General features: G+C 44.0%; 1 protein-coding gene across 12 annotated transcripts in view; it reads right to left on the reverse strand.

Annotated features, from left to right (window-relative positions):
- The window catches only part of TBCE (tubulin folding cofactor E), a 92,276-nt gene that overhangs the window by 34,860 nt on the left and 38,440 nt on the right, over positions 1–18,976 (reverse strand). For 11 of the 12 annotated variants that reach the window (XR_004434427.1, XM_033200305.1, XM_033200300.1 and 8 more), the window contains one exon: positions 746–931. Coding sequence is in view for 9 of the 12 variants with exons in the window: in XM_033200300.1 (XP_033056191.1) it covers positions 746–931 (186 nt within the window). In the remaining 3 variants the exon portion in view is untranslated. Of the gene's footprint in view, positions 1–745; positions 932–14,507; positions 14,654–18,976 lie in introns of all 12 variants that reach the window. The other variant, XM_033200301.1, reaches the window with a different exon arrangement.

The raw sequence follows: 18,976 nt of genomic DNA on the forward strand, positions 1-18,976 counted from the left end.
CCCGGGTGATGAAGATGTGCGGCCAGAAGTGGGAACTACTCCCTACTATTACTAGATGGCACTAGCACCCTCTGTGGCATAGGGAACAAATCAGACTGCTGTTTCCATTCCCAACTTACCATCACCATGAAATAGAAAAGAACCCAAATGTCAGCCTTGTTACTTAGTCAACACGAGATAATATGATGTGAATATTAATGATGGGCCAATAAATGTTTCAATTGCAAACTGGATAAATCTACCAATCCTGTGCTAACATAAGAATTTTAGGCTGGGCGCAGTGGCTCAAGCCTGTAATCCCAGCACTTTGGGAGGCCGAGACGGGCAGGTCACAGGTCAGGAGATCGAGACCATCCTGGCTAACACGGTGAAACCCTGTCTCTACTAAAAAAATACAAAAAACCAGCCGGGCGAGGTGGCGGGCGCCTGTAATCCCAGCTACTCGGGAGGCTGAGGCAGAAGAATGGCGTGAACCCGGGAGGCAGAGCTTGCAGTGAGCTGAGATCCGGCCACTGCACTCCAGCCTGGGCGACCGAGCGAGACTCCGTCTCAAAAAAAAAAAAAAAAAAGAATTTTAATTTCCCTAAATAATCCTTGGATTCCTCAAATTTTTATTCAGTTTTTGTGGAACCATAAACCAATTTAGAAGCAAATTTGTGAGCATCCATGTAGAGTCATGTGTATTTAAATTCTGAACCTTAATAAAACCATAAAAGTCAGCTCTGCCGTTAAAAACTCCACTTACCTTTGCTGTTTCATAAGAGAGTCAAAACCAACAGTCTCCACAGGTTTATTTCCAAGTGTAACAATTTGTTCTTTTCTATCTTCCTCTGGTCCATCTTCTAACACATAGCGGTTCTTAATTGCAGTAAGAAAGTCTGTTCCAAAATTTACCTTGTTCGGACGAATAAAGGATCCTCCTGTTGGGTGCCTGGTAAGGAACAGCGAATTAAACACAGAAAATATTACCCACCAAGAAAGGCCATAAATGCAATGTTCTGAAGGTCTCCAAAAATTTATATATGCTAAAAAATCAAAATCAGCATAAAAGATCACATACTAAATAATATATAATCAGTATGACTGACCATAAAGGGTTATGATCTTATGCAAGCATGTTAAATCCCTCTAGATAAACTAACAAGTAATATGAAACTGATAATTCACATTAGAAAAAACAGAACTATTCAATCCATGGGAGTGGCCAGGCATGGTGGCTCACGACTATAATCCCAGCACTTTGGGAGGCCAAGGCGGGTGGATCACCTGAGGTCAGGAGTTTGAGACCAGCCTGGCCAACATAGCGAAACCCTCATCTCTACTAAAAATACAAAAATTAGCTCAGCATGGTGGTGCACACCTGTAGTCCCAGCTACTAGGGAGGCTAAGGCAGGAGAATTGTTTGAACCCGGGAAGTGGAGGTTGCAGTGAGCCAAGATCATGCCACTGCACTCCAGCCTGGGTGACAGAGCGAGACTCTATCTAAAATATATATATATATATATGTGGATTATATACAAAATCTTTTATTTATTTATTTATTTATTTATTTTTGGTAACAGAGCGAGACTTTGTCACCTAAAAAAAAAAAGAAGAAGAAACAGGGAACTCTATAAATTGCTCAAAATTGTATTATAAACACTATTTCAGGCTGGGCACAGTGGCTCACAACTGTAATCCCAGCACTTTGGGAGGCCGAGGCAGGCAAATCACGAGGTCAGGAGATTGAGACCACCCTGGCTAACAAGGCGAAACCCCGTCTCTACTAAAAAATACAAAAAATTAGTCGGGCATGGTGGCGGGTGCCTGTATTCCCAGCTGCTCAGGAGGCTGAGGCAGGAGAATGGTATGAACCTGGGAGGCAGAGCTTGCAAGGAGCCAAGATTGCACCACTGCACTCTAGCCTGGGCGACAGAGTGAGACTCCGTCTCAAAAAAACAACAAACAAAACACACACACACACACACACACACAAATACAAACACTATTTCAGCTTACGATCATTACTTTTTTCTTTTTTTGAGACAGAATCTCACTTTGTTGCCCAGACTGGAGTGCAAGGACGCAATCTTGACTCAACTGCAACCTCTGCCTCCCGGGTTCAAGCAATTCTCCCTGCCTCAGCCTCCCAATTAGCTGGATTACAGGCATGTGCCAATACGCCCAGGCTAATTTTTGTATTTTTAGTAGCAACAGGGTTTCACCATGTTGGCCAGGATGGTCTTGAACTTCTGGCCTTAAGTGATCCTCCAGCCTTGACCTCCCAAAGTGCTGGGATTACAGGTGTGAGCCACCAGGCCTGACCTAATTTTGTTCTTTGGTTTTTTTAAAAAGGGGGGGGTCTCACTCTGTCACCTAGGCTAGAGTGCGGTGACGCAACCATAACTAACTGCAGCCTCCAATTCCCAGGGCTCAGGCAATGCTCCCTCTTCAGCCTCCCACGTAGCTAGGACTACAGGCACAAGCAACCATGTCCAGCTAACACTTTTTGTATTTTTTTTAAGAGACAACATCTCACTATGTTGCTCAGGAGACAACCATTAACTCTTGAAGAAAGAAATCAGACCTTCTTAGAAGTCCCATAATTTTGGCCAGGCATGGTGTCTCATGCCTATAATCCCAGTACTTTGGGAGGCTGAAAAGGGCAGATCGCCTGAGGTCGAGAGTTCAAGACCAGCCTAACCAACAAGGAGAAACCCCATCTCTACTAAAAATACAAAATTAGCCAGGCATGGTGGCGCATGCCTGTAATCCCAGCTACTTGGGAGGCTGAGGCAGGACAATCACTTGAACCCGGGAGGTGGAGGTTGCAAAATGCCAAGATCACGCCATTGCACTCCAGCCTGGGCAACAAGAGCATAACTCCATCTCAAAAAAAAAAAAAAAAAAGGTCACCATAATTGACAAGGATGAAAACTAGTATTTGTGATAAATTTTGTTAACATAGACATACATACAGTTTTTTCTAGGATGTGGGTTCACAGTGATGACCAGACTCTAAAAGGAACTTGTGATCCCAAAAAGTTAAAACCAATCCCCCACCTGGGAAGAAGTCGCCAGGAGGGAGTTAGAAACTTAGAGAGTGTGGGCCAGGTGCAGTGGCTCACCCCTATAATCCTAGCATTTTGGGAGGCTGAGGCGAGCAGATCACCTAAAGTCAGGAGTTTGAGACCAGCCTGGTCAACATGGTGAAACCTTGTCTCTATTAAAAATACAAAAATTAGCCGGGCATGGTTGCTGGTGCCTGGAGTTTCGCTACTTGGAAGTATGAGGCAAGAGAATCGCTTGAGCTGGGAGGTAAAGGTTGCAATGAGCCAAGATCACATCACTGCACTCTAGCCTGAGCAATAGATGGAAACTTGGGGAGGGGAGGGGAGGGGAAGGGAAACTTGGAGAGTGTGGTGTCCTGGAAGCCAATGAAGAAAGTCAACAACCATGTCCACTGCTAAAACCAGGTCAGGTAAGGTAACAGCTGAGGGCTGGCCACTGAATCCAGCAACATGAATATAACCTTTCCTACAAGCAGTCTGGGTGGGGCAATAGGGCAAAGCCCAGTGGGGGCTTTGAGTTCCAAAGACTGGGAGGCGACTGAGTACAGCCTACCCTTGTCCTGAAGGGGCACAGGGGTCAAAGGAGGGAGACTGTTTAAGACAGGAGAAAATATCCACCTTGTATGTTGATGAAATTAATTCCGTGGAACAGGGGGAAGCTGATTATGCAGGAAATTAAATTCTCTTTTGTAGCAAAATTAAGTCCCATAGTTCTCTCATGGCTTATGCACACACATCAGTGGTTTGTTTCTGTAAGTTAAACATATCTCTTAAGTTAAAAGCCTAGTTTACTGGCTGCTCTGCCTATGGAGTAGCCATTCTTTATTCCTTTACTTTTTGTTGTTGTTGTTGTTGCTGCTGTTGTTGTTGTTGTTGAGACGGAGTCTCGCTCTGTCGCCCAGGCTGGAGTGCAGTGGCCAGATCTCAGCTCACTGCAAGCTCCGCCTCCTGGGTTTAAGCCATTTTCCTGCCTCAGCCTCCTGAGTAGCTGGGACTACAGGCGCCCGCCACCTCGCCCGGCTAGTTTTTTTTTTTAGTAGACACGGGGTTTCACCGTGTTAGCCAGGATGGTCTCGATCTCCTGACCTCGTGATCCGCCCGTCTCGGCCTCCCAAAGTGCTGGGATTACAGGCTTGAGCCACCGCGCCCGGCCTACTTTCTTAATAAACTTGCTTTCACTTATGGATTCCCCTCAAATTCTTTCCTTTGCAAGATCCTAGAACCCTCTCTTGGAGTCTGGATCAGGCCCCTTTCCGGTAACATCTTTCTGGTGAACCACAGAAAGGATGATACTGAGGAGACCTGCCCTCCAGCCCAAAGGAAATAGACTGCAGCACTGACTGGGTGACCTCGGGACACAATTGGAGAAACTGGTTATTTTACCAAGGTTTTAACTGGAATGGCGTGCGTTCCTTTAAGGAATCAAACTTGACTTATAGAGCCAATAAAAGCCCCTTGAGAAAACTGACCTCATTCCTTGTCTACACAGTTCCTGACCTGTGTCCCACAGGCCTACAGAACACAAAAGAATGATCCCACCTATTCCTGTGAACCAACCAGTGATCTCTGGCTGCTGCTCAGAAGAAACAAGAGAGATGGGTAATGTTATTCTAATTCTGAGCACATATCGGAATTGGCCAGCGACTACTTATTAGCTTGATTTCAACAACTGCCCAGTTCATGGAAAACCTTCTAATTTAGTTTACTTGGGATAATTTTACTTTTTTTATTTTGCTGTTGTGAAATATATTACTGTGATTATATTCTTTGTGTAGGAATGCAGGATAAGCTTACTAAATGTTTTCTCAAACTGAACACTTAGTAATCTTCCAGATATCACCTTTTGTCGGAACTCAAGAGTTATGAATGGCCTTCGCCATACCAATGCTTTTGAACTGAGCTCCTCTCTACCCTGAATGCAAGAGACCCAACAATTAGGCAGGGACATCATCACCCCTGTTCAGCATAAAGAAGTTACAGAAGGTAAATCTTCATCCCTCTGCAACCCTTAGGATTAGGGTTCTCTTGTAAAAGGGAGGGGGGAAATATGTCAGAGATGTCTGAACCAGAGCAACTCCATCTTGAATAGGTGCTGGTTAAAATAAGGCTGAGACCTACCTGGCTGCATTCCAGTTTGTGAGGCATTCTAAGTCTCAGGATGAGATAGGAGGTCGGTACAAGATACAGGTCATTAAAGACCTTGCTGATGAAACAGCATGCAATAAAGAAGCCGGCTAAAACCCACCAAAACCAAGATGGAGATTAGAGTGACCTCTAGTCATCCTCACTGCTACACTCCCACCAGCGCCATGACAGTTTACAAATGCCATGGCAACGTCAAGAAGTTACCCTACATGGTCTTAAAAGGCGAGGCATGAATAATCCACCCCTTGTTTAGCATATCATCAAGAAATAACCACAGAAATGGGCACCCAGCAATCCTCAGGACTGTTCTGCCTTTGGAGTAGCCATTCGTTATTCCTTTATTATTATTATTATTATTATTATTATTTTTAGAGACGGAGTCTCACTCTGTTGCCCAGGCTGGAATGCAGTGGTGTGATCTTGGCTCACTGCAACCTCAGCCTCTCAGGTTGAAGCATTTCTCCTGCCTCAGCCTCCTGAGTAGCTGGGATTACAGACGTGCAACAGCACACCTGGCTAATTTTTGTATTTTTATAAATATAAGAGAAAAGGTAGAGAAAAGTTCTCACCATGTTGGCCTGGCCGGTCTCGAACTCTTAACCTCAGGTTATCTACCTGCCTTGGCTTCCCAAAGTGCTGGAAGTACAAGTAAGCCACTGCACCTGGCCCTTTTACTTTCTTAATAAACTTGCTTTCTCCTAAAAAAATCCTAGTTAACATATATGTTCTTAAAACCAGGGGTGAGGATGGGGGAAAGGGAGGGAGGCAATACAAACACAAACCAGGGTTCAACTCCTGGCTGATTACTTACTAGCTATGTGACCTCAGGCAGCTGAATTTACACCTCAACCTAAATTATCTCATCTATAAAGCCCTCTCAAAAGAGGTTATTTATAAAGATTAAATAAGCCATCTACTTTATTGCCTGGCACAAGCACTAACTGCCCTTTATGTATAGTTACTGCATCTGATATAATAGTACTGAAAATAAACTGGCCAGGTGTGGCAGCTCACTTCAGGAAGCCGAGGCTGGAGGATCCCTTGAGATCAGGAGTTGAGACCAGCCTGGGCAACAGAGCGAGACCCCGTCTCTACAAAAAAAATTTAAACATTAGCCAGGCATGGTAGTGTGCACCTATAGTCCCAGCTACTCAGGAGGCTGAGGCAAGAAGATCATTTGAGTCTAGGAGTTCACAGTTCCAGTGAACTAGGATTGCACCACGCCACTCCGGTCTGGGGAACACAGTGAGACCTTGTCTCAAAAAAAAAAAAAAAAAAAAAAAACTCATGCCTGTAATCCCAGCACTTTGGGAGGCCGAGGCAGGTGGATCACTTGAGGTCAGGAGTTCGAGACTGGCCTGGCCCTCATGTTGAAACCCCATCTCTACTAAAAACGCAAAAAATTAGCCAGGCATGGTGGCAGGTGCCTGTAATCCCAGTTACTCGGGAGGCTGAGGCAGGAGAATCACTTGGACCCGGGAGGCGGAGGTTGTGGTGAGCTGAGATCATGCCACTGCACTCCAGCCTGGGCAACAAGAGTGAAACTACGTCTAAAAACAAACAAACAAAACCCCACATATTTTGAAATACTGAGATAAGTCAAACGTCATACTCTCTAAACCTAGCCAATGGCTCTCAAACTTGTTCAGACAAGCTCCCGACCTATCCATACCATTATAATGACATAATTTCATCATATGAAGTATGTACAATTTACTAGCAGAAAATATCAATATATACAAGAAAAAGTCACATAAATCTCAGGTATAAAATTGTTACCTGTTTCAATTACCTATTGCTGCATAAAAACTCCCCAAAGCACAGTGGCTTAAAACGTTAAGGTGATACTCGGTAGAGTTCTGTGGGTCAGCTTTGCTGAGCTTTGTTGTTCTGATTCATGTGTTGCCAGCTGTGGTCACCCACGTGACTGCATTCAGTTGGGAGCTGGCTGAGGCTGAACCATCCAAGATGGCTCAACTCAGATTATCAGCACCTGGGTGGAGGTAGCTGGAATGGCTACGGTCTGGCTGAACCCCTGTTCTCAACAGGGTTAGACTTAGCTCAGGTGATGACTGGCTTCCAAGAGAGTGAAAACAGAAACTGCAAGGCCTCTTTAAGGCTAATCCCAGAACTACTGATACAACATCATTGCACTTACTTACCAGAGCATGTCATCGGTCAGCCTAGACTCAGAGAAAGAGGAAATAGACTCCACCTCTTCATGGGAGAAGCGACATGCATGAATAAGGATGGGAAGCATTACTGGCAGCCATCTTTGGTGACAATATACCACACCTACCCTCCCCACCAAAAAACGGATGCCACGTTGGGCAAGCTTAGATGTGTCCATCTGGCCACCCAGGCCTAGCAGTTTCACCTCCATGAACAGGACAAGGCTAAGTTCAGGGGACGGCAAGGGACATCCTCTGCCATATGCTAACATGGGCTCAAAGGACAGTGTGGCCTGGCCTAGGTGAGGTAAAGAGCAAGATCTTAGCATCCCCCACCACAGAACTTGCCATCTGGATTCACACAAGCCACATCTGCACAGCAGAGACAACCACACCTGAACTCCTTCAAGTCACAGATTTCGAAGTGGGGAGAAACAAAACAAATGATTATTTTAAAATTTGTGCGCAAAATCTTCCAAGATGTACGATATGCAGCAATAGCTAACTGAGACAGATGAGGAAGGTGGGTTGCTATTTTCACTAACTTCTTATCAAAATTCAACATTATCTTTTTTTTTTTTTTTTTTTTTGAGACGGAGTCTCGCTCTGTGGCCCAGGCTGGAGTGCAGTGGCCGGATCTCAGCTCACTGCAAGCTCCGCCTCCTGGGTTTACGCCATTCTCCTGCCTCAGCCTCCTGAGTAGCTGGGACTACAGGCGCCGCCACCTCGCCCGGCTAGTTTTTTTTTTTTGTATTTTTTAGTAGAGACGGGGTTTCACCGTGTTAGCCAGGATGGTCTCCATCTCCTGACCTCGTGATCCGCCCATCTCGGCCTCCCAAAGTGCTGGGATTACAGGCTTGAGCCACCGCGCCCGGCCCAAATTCAACATTATCTTTACTCATAAGTTCAGGCAACAAACTAGAGTAAGATTTATAGCATTCTGTCACCAATGGAAATCAAAGATATTTTCCTATTTACACTTGTGGCAGATTTTTTTTTTTTTTTTTTGAGACGGAGTCTTGCTCTGTTGCCCAGGCTGGAGTGCAGTGGCGTGATCTTGGCTCACTGCAAGCTCCGCCTCCTGGGTTCACGCCATTCTCCTCCCTCAGCCTCCCCAGTAGCTGGGACTACAGGCACCCGCCACCACGCCCGGCTAATTTTTTGTATTTTTAGTAGAGACAGGGTTTCACTGTGGTCTCGATCTCCTGACCTTGTGATCCGCCCGCCTCGGCCTCCCAAAGTGCTGGGATTACAGGCGTGAGCCACCGCACCCGGCATGGCAGATATTTTTTAAAAGATCACTTATTCTCATGATTGCTTCAAAATTCAGTAGTGATTAGACCCACTGGTAGATCTTATTTAATATTATTTAATAAAGATTAATAAAAAAATACTTATATTACTATAGCCATTTTTCCCATGCATATTCTATGTATATATCATTTTTTTTTTTTTTTTTTTTTGAGACGGAGTCTCGCTCTGTCGCCCAGGCTGGAGTGCAGTGGCCGGATCTCAGCTCACTGCAAGCTCCGCCTCCCGGGTTCACGCCATTCTCCTGCCTCAGCCTTCTGAGTAGCTGGGACTACAGGCGCCGCCACCTCGCCCGGCTAGTTTTTTGTATTTTTTAGTAGAGACGGGGTTTCACCATGTTAGCCAGGATGGTCTCGATCTCCTGACCTCGTGAACCGCCCGTCTCGGCCTCCCAAAGTGCTGGGATTACAGGCTTGAGCCACCGCGCCCGGCCATATATCAATTTTTAAAAATATATTTTGATCACTATATTTCAACGTGATTGTCTTCGTACTATATTTATTTCCTGCTTTTAAAAGTGTTATTTTATGCCTGCCAAAAGGATCCATAGCACAGAAAAAGTCCCTAATCTTGAGTATATTCTGAAGAGATGTGGAATCTGAGCTGGGTCTTTAAGGACGAGCAGGAGTTTGGTGAAAAAAAACAAAAAGCAGCTGTGCTTTTGTCCTACTGTAGGCATCAAACGGGATCCTACATAAAAAACAAAAAATAGCAGAGCAAGAGCAGTGCCACTGAAAATTAAACATTTATGAAAGCTATAACATTTTCAATAAGGTTTTGTGGTTTAAACAGAGGTGCGTTTTCTGAAGGAAATTACAAAGATCACTTCTAGGTGATCTCCTTTATTTACATTTTTGGTAGAGGTGGGGTCTCACTATGTTGACCAGGCTGGTCTCAAACTCCTGGCCCAAGTGATCCTTCCCGGTAGGCCTCCCATAGTACTGGGATTATAGGCTTAAGCCACTGTGCCCGGCCTCCTTTAATTTTCTAGTATGGCAACATACAAATAGATCTTGTGTTTACTAACTATTAATTATTAATGTTAAATACTTTATGTGGAAGAAGGTGAAATAAATCCTCAGGCACGTTACTAGGTGTTAGAAAAATAGCTCCAGACAATTTGTATTTGTTTGCTTATATGCCTCAATCTATGTAAATGTATACAAATAAGTTTTGTATCTAATAAACTGTTTCTAGAGTCTCATTAATAAAGTAGATTTTGTTTTATGAAATAGTGAGATCTGAAATTTTAGAAATTAAATTTCATACTGAAATAAAATTTATGAAATAGTATTGGTTTTCCTTAGAGGAGTGACATGGGGGTGGTGGAACTAGAAATAGAAAAATGTATTTTTCAAACATTATTTGATTTCAGTGACAAAGTCTAAGAGCTCAACTAATATATTTATAATAATGATAAATGAGAAAATAATGCAAAACAAAAATACCATGGTTTGCATTTCTGTCCTAAGTTTACACTTTTGATTGATTGATATTTGAGATGGAGTCTCTCTCTGTCACCCAGGCTGGAGTGCAGTGGCATGATCGCAGCTCACTGCAACCTCTGTCTCCTGGGTTCAAGCAATTCTTGTGCCTCAGCCTCCCAAGTAGCTGGGATTACAGGCGCCCGCCACCACACCTGTCTAATTTTTGAATTTTTAGTAGAGACGGGGTTTCGTCATGTTCGACAGGCTGGTCTCGAACTCCTGACCTCAAGTGCTCCACCCACTTCGGCTTCCCAAAGTGCTGGGATTACAGGCTTGAGCCACGGAGCCAGGCCCTAAATCTACACTTTTTTTTTTTTTTTTTTTTTTTTTTGAGACGGAGTCTTGCTCTGTCGCCCAGGCTGGAGTGCAGTGGCCAGATCTCAGCTCACTACAAGCTCCGCCTCCCGGGTTCACGCCATTCTCCTGCCTCAGCCTCCCGAGTAGCTGGGACTACAGGCGCCTGCCACCTCGCCCGGCTAGTTTTTTGTGTTTTTTAGTAGAGACGGGGTTTCACCATGTTAGCCAGGATGGTCTCGATCTCCTGACCTCGTGATCCGCCCGTCTCGGCCTCCCAAAGTGCTGGGATTACAGGCTTGAGCCACCGCGCCCGGCCAAATCTACACTTTTTAAAACAATGGTAATGAACAAGTTTTAAGGCCGGGCGCGGTGGCTCAAGCCTGTAATCCCAGCACTTTGGGAGGCCGAGACGGGCGGATCACGAGGTCAGGAGATGGAGACCATCCTGGCTAACACGGTGAAACCCCGTCTCTACTAAAAAATACAAAAAACTAGCCGGGCGAGGTGGCAGGAGCCTGTAGTCCCAGCTACTCGGGAGGCTGAGGCAGGAGAATGGCGTAAACCCGGGAGGCGGAGCTTGCAGTGAGCTGAGATCCGGACACTGCACTCCAGCCTGGGCGACAGAGCGAGACTCCGTCTCAAAAAAAATAAATAAATAAAAATAAACAAGTTTTAAAACCATGGTAAAAAAACAAGAAGTCATGAAGAGATCTTTATTACTGTTGAGTTGAGTTGCAGACAGATGATAGAAGAGTTAGGAATGGTGTTAGGTAGTTGCAAAACGGATGCTATGCCCTTTACAGATCAAAGACTAACACTAAGGATCAATATTTTCTGGGACATTTCCAGCAAGTTTCTCAGAAAACAAAACAGCCTGAACAAATAATGAAAAATCCTAGCTGAATGGGTACCCATCGATAACAACAAATCTCCAAGAGGTAAACTATAATAATTTACATGGACTCCACTGAGATTCTAGATTAACATATTAAGAAACTGTATCCCAACATTGAAATTCTAAACCATGTCTAAAGAGAAAAATGTTGGTGAGGAGAAGAACACAGGGAGGGGTGTCCAAAACCGTTTCTCTTGGAAGCATTTGGCCTGTTCAGGTTCCTTCCTCATTCTGCCCACCAATTACACATGCTGCTGGCAAAATCATCATCCTGACCCATGGCCCTTGTGGAAACACGACGTGCTCATAAAACCCATTTATCAAGACTCACTCTGTCCTATGTCCCCATCAGGATTGCCAGATAAAATCAAAGATGCTCAGTTAAGCTTGTATTTCAGATAAACAGCAAATCATTTTTAAGTAAGTATGCCCCCATGCATGTCTCACACCAAAAAAAAAGGAAAGAAAAAAAAAAAGAACTGCTGTTTATCTGAAATCCAAAGTTCACTATGCATTTGGTATTTTTGTTTGCTGAATCTGGCAACACTACACAAAGGTAAAGGGTCCCCAACAGACTCCCAGACTTCCATAGTAAGCTTCTTTCTTGCTAGAGCTTTGGATACAAGCCACTGGAAAAGGCCAGGTCTCTGGGGAGTTTCTAATAAATGTTGTTGATCTTGATACTCTGTTTGTTTCAGGAATGTTTAGTGTTCGGCAAGGTTGCATAACTAGCTGTTCATCATGAGAGGAGAACTCAGCTTTCCTGCAGTGTATAGTGCTGTAACATCTAAAGAGTTGACCCAGTGAGTTTGTTTTCCTGTGAATAAAACAGTGCAGTAGATAAGCACCTTGCTGTAGACTGCTCTTTTTGTTTGCTTCTCTCATCAGCTGAATTTAATATTCACCTCGACTGCTTGTGCATTGACACAGTTATGATTTTGCTCTGATTCAAGAAAGCCTTCCAAAAATGAAGCAGAGCTACCACCTTTTTGAACAGAGATGAGCCCTGCCCACATACTATCATTACATTTCCTGATTTAAAAAAAAAAAAAAAAAACTTCTAACACATTACACCATACCAAGAGAATATTTTATACCAATCCATTATTGCTTAGCCAAGATCCTCAAAACGCTTTACAACAGGCTTATGACACACAAAAGATGAATAAATCAAGGGCTTTCTTTTTTCAGTTTAATTTTTCATTTTTGTGGGTACATAACAATATTTTGATACAGGCACACCATGTGTAACAATCACATCAGGGTGAATGGGGTATTCATCACCTCAAACATTTATCCTTTCTTTCCAACATTTATCCTTTATTTCTAGGGCTTTATTTCTTAAATTGTCAACCATCCGTTTCCTAAGATATCCATTATCACAGACACATCCTCTCTGATGCTAAGTATTAAAGCTAGATTCTGCTCCCCAGTGCTGAAGAAAAGTCACATTTTAAGATTTATTTCTCACCAGAAAAGAGAACTCCTATCATTGCTTGGAAACAGAAGCACTGAAATAAAAGGTGAGTGGGCAGAATACTGACACACAAAGTTCTGTTCAAAGCATTCTCTTCAGTTTAGGTTGAAAGGAAAAAAACTGAAAATCACTCTGCTGTCTAGGGACACGGTGACAAGGTAAAGAGGATTTCAAGGTTACTTATCATATTTCGACCCAACTCCCCCAAAAGACAAGAAGTAGAGAGCAGGAGTACCTAGGAAGGACACAGGTGACTGGTGCATGGCCATCAATCTTGGATAAATCTTGTGAAAGTTGATTACAGAAACTGGGTCATTCTTGTCATACCCAACGAAATCAGAGTCAAGGGGCCAAGGGGAAAAAGTACTCGGGCACACAGCACCTGCTCCAAGAATTCAGTTTATTACAAGCCCAGTTGCTGAGACTGCCTGTTGTAACCTGAAGCCAGTTTTATTTAATAGCTACTAAAACAAACTGCTCTGACTCTAAGACTAATCTTACCCACCACTGTCACTCACCAATCAGAGCTTGCTAGCCAGCTCTCCAAAACTTTACTAGTGCCAATGAACTTTCTTTCAGAATAATATGTAACATTTCTCCTTTTTATAAAACGTACTAGGCAGGGCACGGTGGGTCACACCTGTAATCCCAGCACTTTGGGAGGCCGAGGCAGGAGGATCACTTGACCCCAGGAGTTTGAGACCAGCCTGGGCAAAATAGGGAGTCTCCATCTCTACAAAATCAAAAAATGAAGTGGGAAAACTGCTTGGGCATAGGAGGTTGAGGCTGCAATAAGCCATGATTGTGCCACTGTACTACTACCTGGGTGACAGGGCAAGACCCTGCGTCAAAAGAAAAAAAAAAAAGGGCTAGGTGCAGCGGCTCACGCCTGTAATCCTAGCACTTTGGAAGGCCGAGGCGGGCAGATCACCTGAGGTCGGGAGTTTGAGACCAACATGACCAACATGGAGAAATCCTGTCTAAAAATACAAAATTAGCCAGGCGTGGGGGCGCATGCCTATAATCCCAGCTACTCCAAAGGCTGAGGCAGGAGAATCGCTTGAACCTGGGAGGTGGAGGTTGCAGTGAGCCGAGATCACGCCATTGCACTCCAGCCTGAGCAACAAGAACGAAACTCCATCTCAAAAAAAAAAAAAAAAAAAAAAAAAAAAAAACAAAGGTCAGGAGCGATGGGTCATGCCTGTAATCCCAACACTTTGGGAGGCCGAGGTGGGCGGATCACAAGGTCAGGAGTTCGAGACCAGTCTGGCCAATATGGTGAAACCCCATCTCTACTAAAAATACAAAAATTAGCCAGGCGTGGTGTAGTCCCAGCTACTCAGGAGGCTGAGGCAGGAGAATCGCTTGAACCCGGGAGGCAGAGGTTGCAGTGAGCCGAGATCGTGCAACTGCACTCCAGCCTGGGCAACTGAGCAAGACTCCTTCTCAAAAAAAAAAGAAAAAAGTCCACTGTTGTCTTTGTTCTTTGGATATACCAAAGACTAGTCTATGTGTATGCCCTGAACTGCAATTCTTGCTTCCCAAATAAAATGTTACATTTAGACATTCATCTACACATTTTATTTTTATTTTGACACTGTAAACCACTATTAATTGATAACATTACAGATATTAATTATGAGTAATAATAGCTGAGGAGATTACCATATTTACCTTAGGTTACAAAAGAGATCAGAGAAACTAAAAACCGACATGAAATCATCAAACTCTAAAGGACCAGTTAAATTCTGGTAGTCCAGACCAGTGGTTCTCCACCACTTCAGACGCAATGATCTCTTTTGTACTGCCCCAAAAATACCCTGAAACAGAATTCACAGACAACATTACCTACCCACATGATTTTTTAATGTCAACAAAGTACCTATTTAAATTTTAAAAAGTTATTTATAATAAGATAATATGTATTTCAATTATGTAAATGTTTTGGCATGACAACACTAGAAGACATAATGAAGTAAGCAGTTATTCCAAGGCTAAGAATCCGAATACAGTCCTGCACCACATAATGACGTGTAGGTCAACAGCGGACCGCATATACTACAGTGGTCCCATAATCACACTGGAGCTGAAAAATTCCTATCTCCTAGTGAAGCTGTAGCTGTCTTAATGCTGTAGTACAACATATTACTCTTGTTTGTGGTGATGCTAATGTAAACAAGCCTACTGCGCTGCCAGTCATATAAAAGTATAGCACATACTATTATGGACAGTACATGATATTTGACAATGATAATAAATGGCTATGTTACTAGTTTAAGTGTTCACTATACTATACTTTTATCATTATTTTAGAGTGTACTCTTCCTATTTTTTCTTTTCTTTTTTTTTTTTTGAGACACAGTTTCACTCTGCCGACCAAGCTGGAGTGCAATGGTGCGATCTCAGCTTACTGCAACCTCCACCTTCCAGGTTCAAGTGATTCTCATGCCTCAACCTTCCCAGTAGCTGGGATTATAGGTGCGTGCCACCATGCCCAGCTAATTTTTTCTGTTTTTAGTAGAAACGAGGTTTCACCATGTTGGCCAGGCTGGTCTCAAACTCTTGACCTCAGGTGATCTTCCTGCCTCAGCCTCCCAAAGTGCTGGGATTACAGGCATGAGTCGCTGCACCCAGTAAACTCCTTCTACTTATTTAAAAAAAAAAAAAAACAAAGGTCAGGAGCGATGGGTCATGCCTGTAATCCCAACACTTTGGGAGGCCGAGACGGGCGGATCACGAGGTCAGGAGATCGAGACCATCCTGGCTAACATGGTGAAACCCCGTCTCTACTAAAAATACAAAAAACTAGCCGGGCGATGTGGCGGGCGCCTGTAGTCCCAGCTACTCGGGAGGCTGAGGCAGGAGAATGGCATAAACCCGGGAGGCGGAGCTTGCAGTGAGCTGAGATCCGGCCATTGCACTCCAGCCTGGGCGGCAGAGCGAGACTCCGTCTCAAAAAAAAAAAAAAAAAAAAAGTTAACTGTAACTACTACCCTCAGGCAAGTCCTTCAGGAGGTATTCTGGAAGAAGGTTCAGGTCCAGTACAGTGGCTCATGCCTATAATCCCAGCACTTTGGGAAGCCAAGGTGGGCGGATCACCTGAGATCAGGAGTTTGAGATCAGAATGGTCAACATGGCGACACCTCGCCTCTACTAAAAATACAAAAATTAGCCGGGCATGGTGACATGCACCTGTAGTCCCAGCTACTTGGGAGACTGAGGCAGGAGAATCGCTTGAACCTGGGAGGCAGAGGTTGCAGTGAGCCGAGATCGTGCCACTGCACCCCAGCCTGGGTGACAGAGTGAGACTCCGTCTCAAAAAAAAAAAAAATTAAATTAAATTTTAAAAAAGTACCAGGCATGGTGGCTTATGCCTATAATCCCAGTCCTTTGGGAGGCTGAGGAAGGTGAATCACGAGGTCAGGAGTTCGAAACCAGTCTGGCCAACATGGTGAAATCCCATCTCTACTACAAATACAAAAATTGGCCAGGTGTGGTGGCGCATGCCTGTAATCCCAGCTACTCTGGAGGCTGAGGCAAGAGAATCGTTGGAACTCGGGCAGTGCAGTGAGCCAGGATTATGCCACTGCACTCCAGCCTGGATGACAGAGCAAGAATCCATCCCCACCTCAAAAAAAAAAAAAAATTTGAAGTTTATAAAATAAAAAAGTTACAGGAAGCTAAGGTTAATTTACTATTAAAGAAAGAAAAGACTTCTAAGTTTAGTTTAGCTTAAAGCTACAGTGTTTCTAAAGTCTACAGTAGGGTCAAGAATGTCCCAGCCTTCACATTCACTCACCATTCACTCACTCACCCAGAGCAGCTTCCAGTCCTACAAGGTCCATTCACGCTAAGTGCCTTGTGTAGGCATACCATTTTCTATCTTTTTTTTTTTTTTTTTAATGATGAGATCTCATTGTGTTGTCTAGACTGGTCTTGAAACTCCTGGGCTTAAGCAATCCTAATGACTCAGCCTCCCAAGTAGCTGGGACTAACAGGCACATACCACCCATACCACTCCACAAGGCTTAATTTTTTTTTTTTTTTTGAGACGGAGTCTCGCTCTGTCACCCAGGCTGGAGTGCAGTGGCGCGATCTCGGCTCACTGCAACCTCTGCCTCCCAGGTTCAAGCGATTCTCCTGCCTCAGCCGCCCGAGTACCTGGGACTAACAGGCACATACCACCCATAACACCCCATACTGCTTAATTTTTTTCTTTTTTTGAGACGAAGTCTCGCTCTATCACCCAGGCTGGAGTACAGTGGCGCAATCTCGGCTCACCGCAACTTCCACCTCCCAGATTCAAGCGATTCTCCTGCCTCAGCCACCCAAGTAGCTGGGACTACAGGCACCTGCCACCACGCCTTGTTAATTTTTATATTTTCAGTAGAGACGGGGTTTCATCATATTGGTCAGGCTGGTCTTGAACTCTTCACCTCGTGATTCACCTGCCTTGGCCTCCCAAAGCGCTGGGATAACAGGCGTAAGCCAACGCACCCAGCCAATTTTGTATTTTTACTGTACCTTTTCTATGTTTAGATACTTACCATTATGTTACAATTGCCTACAGTATTCAGCACAGTAACATGCTGTACAGGTTATAGCCTAAAAGCAATAGACTACGCCATACAGTAGCCTAGGTGTGTAGTAGGCTACACCATCTAGGTTTGTGTAAATACACTATGATGTTCACACAATGACGAAACCACCTAACAGGCATTTCTCAGAACGCATCCCCTTCATTAAGCAATGCATGACTATACTGAGTCAATATCCCTGAACCAAGGACCCCCATCAGCATTTCAGGACAAATCGTGCATCACCCAGGACTTGAAGCAATTCTGGATTTTTCTGCTCAGGGTAACCAAGACTTTGAAAATATCACTGTATTCAGAGACCATTAAAGACCATAAAATTATGAACAATTTGGGCAAGCTTTTAGAAGAAGGAAGTAGGCTGGGGTAAGTTCCAAATAAAAAGTCCTTTTGCAGGGGGTGGTGACTCACACCTGTAATCCCAGCACTTTGGGAGGCCGAGGCCAGTGGATTGCCTGAGGTCGGGAGTTTGAAAACAGTCTGGCCAACCTGGTGAAATCCCCATTTCTACTAAAAATACAAAAAAATTAGCCAGACATGGTAGCGAATCCCAGCTACTCAGGAGGCTGAGACAGGTGAATTGCTTGAATCAGGGAGGTGGAGGTTGCAGTGAGCCAAGATCATGCCATTGCACTCCAGCCTTGGTGACAGAGTGAGACCCTATCTCAAAAAAAAAAAAAAAAAAGGTCTTTTCACAGGAGGGTTTGTTAGCTCATAGTCCAGGTACCTAAGGAATCCGTAAGCCTGGCTAAAATATTTCTCCCGAAACACATAACCTGAACAGCTCTGAACAAATTCAGAGATGGCAAGTCTACAAGTCTACAAGCAGAGTTGGCCTTTTAAGAACATCCTGACTTTCTAAAATTATGGAATAGTGGACCAGGAGATATGCTGTGCGGTTATCTAATTCTGACCTTCATTTTAAAGGTTAGTAAACTTGTCTTGTTTGGCACCATAAAGACTGTTAAAAGCGGGATGGTGCAATGGCTTGCACCTGTAATCTTTGAGAAGCGGAGGTGGGAGGATCGCTTGAGGTCAGGAGTTTGAGACCAGCCTGAGCAACACAGAAAAACTTCATCTCGATAATTTTTTGTTTTGTTTTGTTTTTTTAATTAGCTGGGTGTGCTGGTGCGTGCCTGTAGTCCCAGCTACTCAGGAGGCTGAGGCAGAAAGATCACTTGAGCCCAGGGGTTCAGGGTGACAGTAAGCCATGATCATGCCACTGCATTCCAGTCTGGGCCAGACAATGTCTCAAAAAATAAATAAACCAAACAAACAAACAATAAGATTGTTAAAAATAGACTAGAAGCCTCCTGATTTCTAGGGCAGTATTGTGTTCACTGTACCACACTTAAGGAAAAACAGCTTACTAGGGAAAGATCCTTTTGAGAAATTGAAAACTAATAAACATCAACAACAACAACAAAAATTCAGAAGATAGGCTCTGCCTGAAGGCTCTCAGCACCCTTTTCAGAGCTTCATGCAGTTTTTCTGACATCAGGTAATCAAAAATATTAATAGAAATGCAATGTGATGGGCTAGGCGTGT

This window comes from Trachypithecus francoisi, unplaced genomic scaffold (assembly GCF_009764315.1).
Source record: "Trachypithecus francoisi isolate TF-2019V2 unplaced genomic scaffold, Tfra_2.0 Lachesis_group5, whole genome shotgun sequence".
NCBI classification, from domain to species: Eukaryota; Metazoa; Chordata; class Mammalia; order Primates; family Cercopithecidae; genus Trachypithecus; species Trachypithecus francoisi.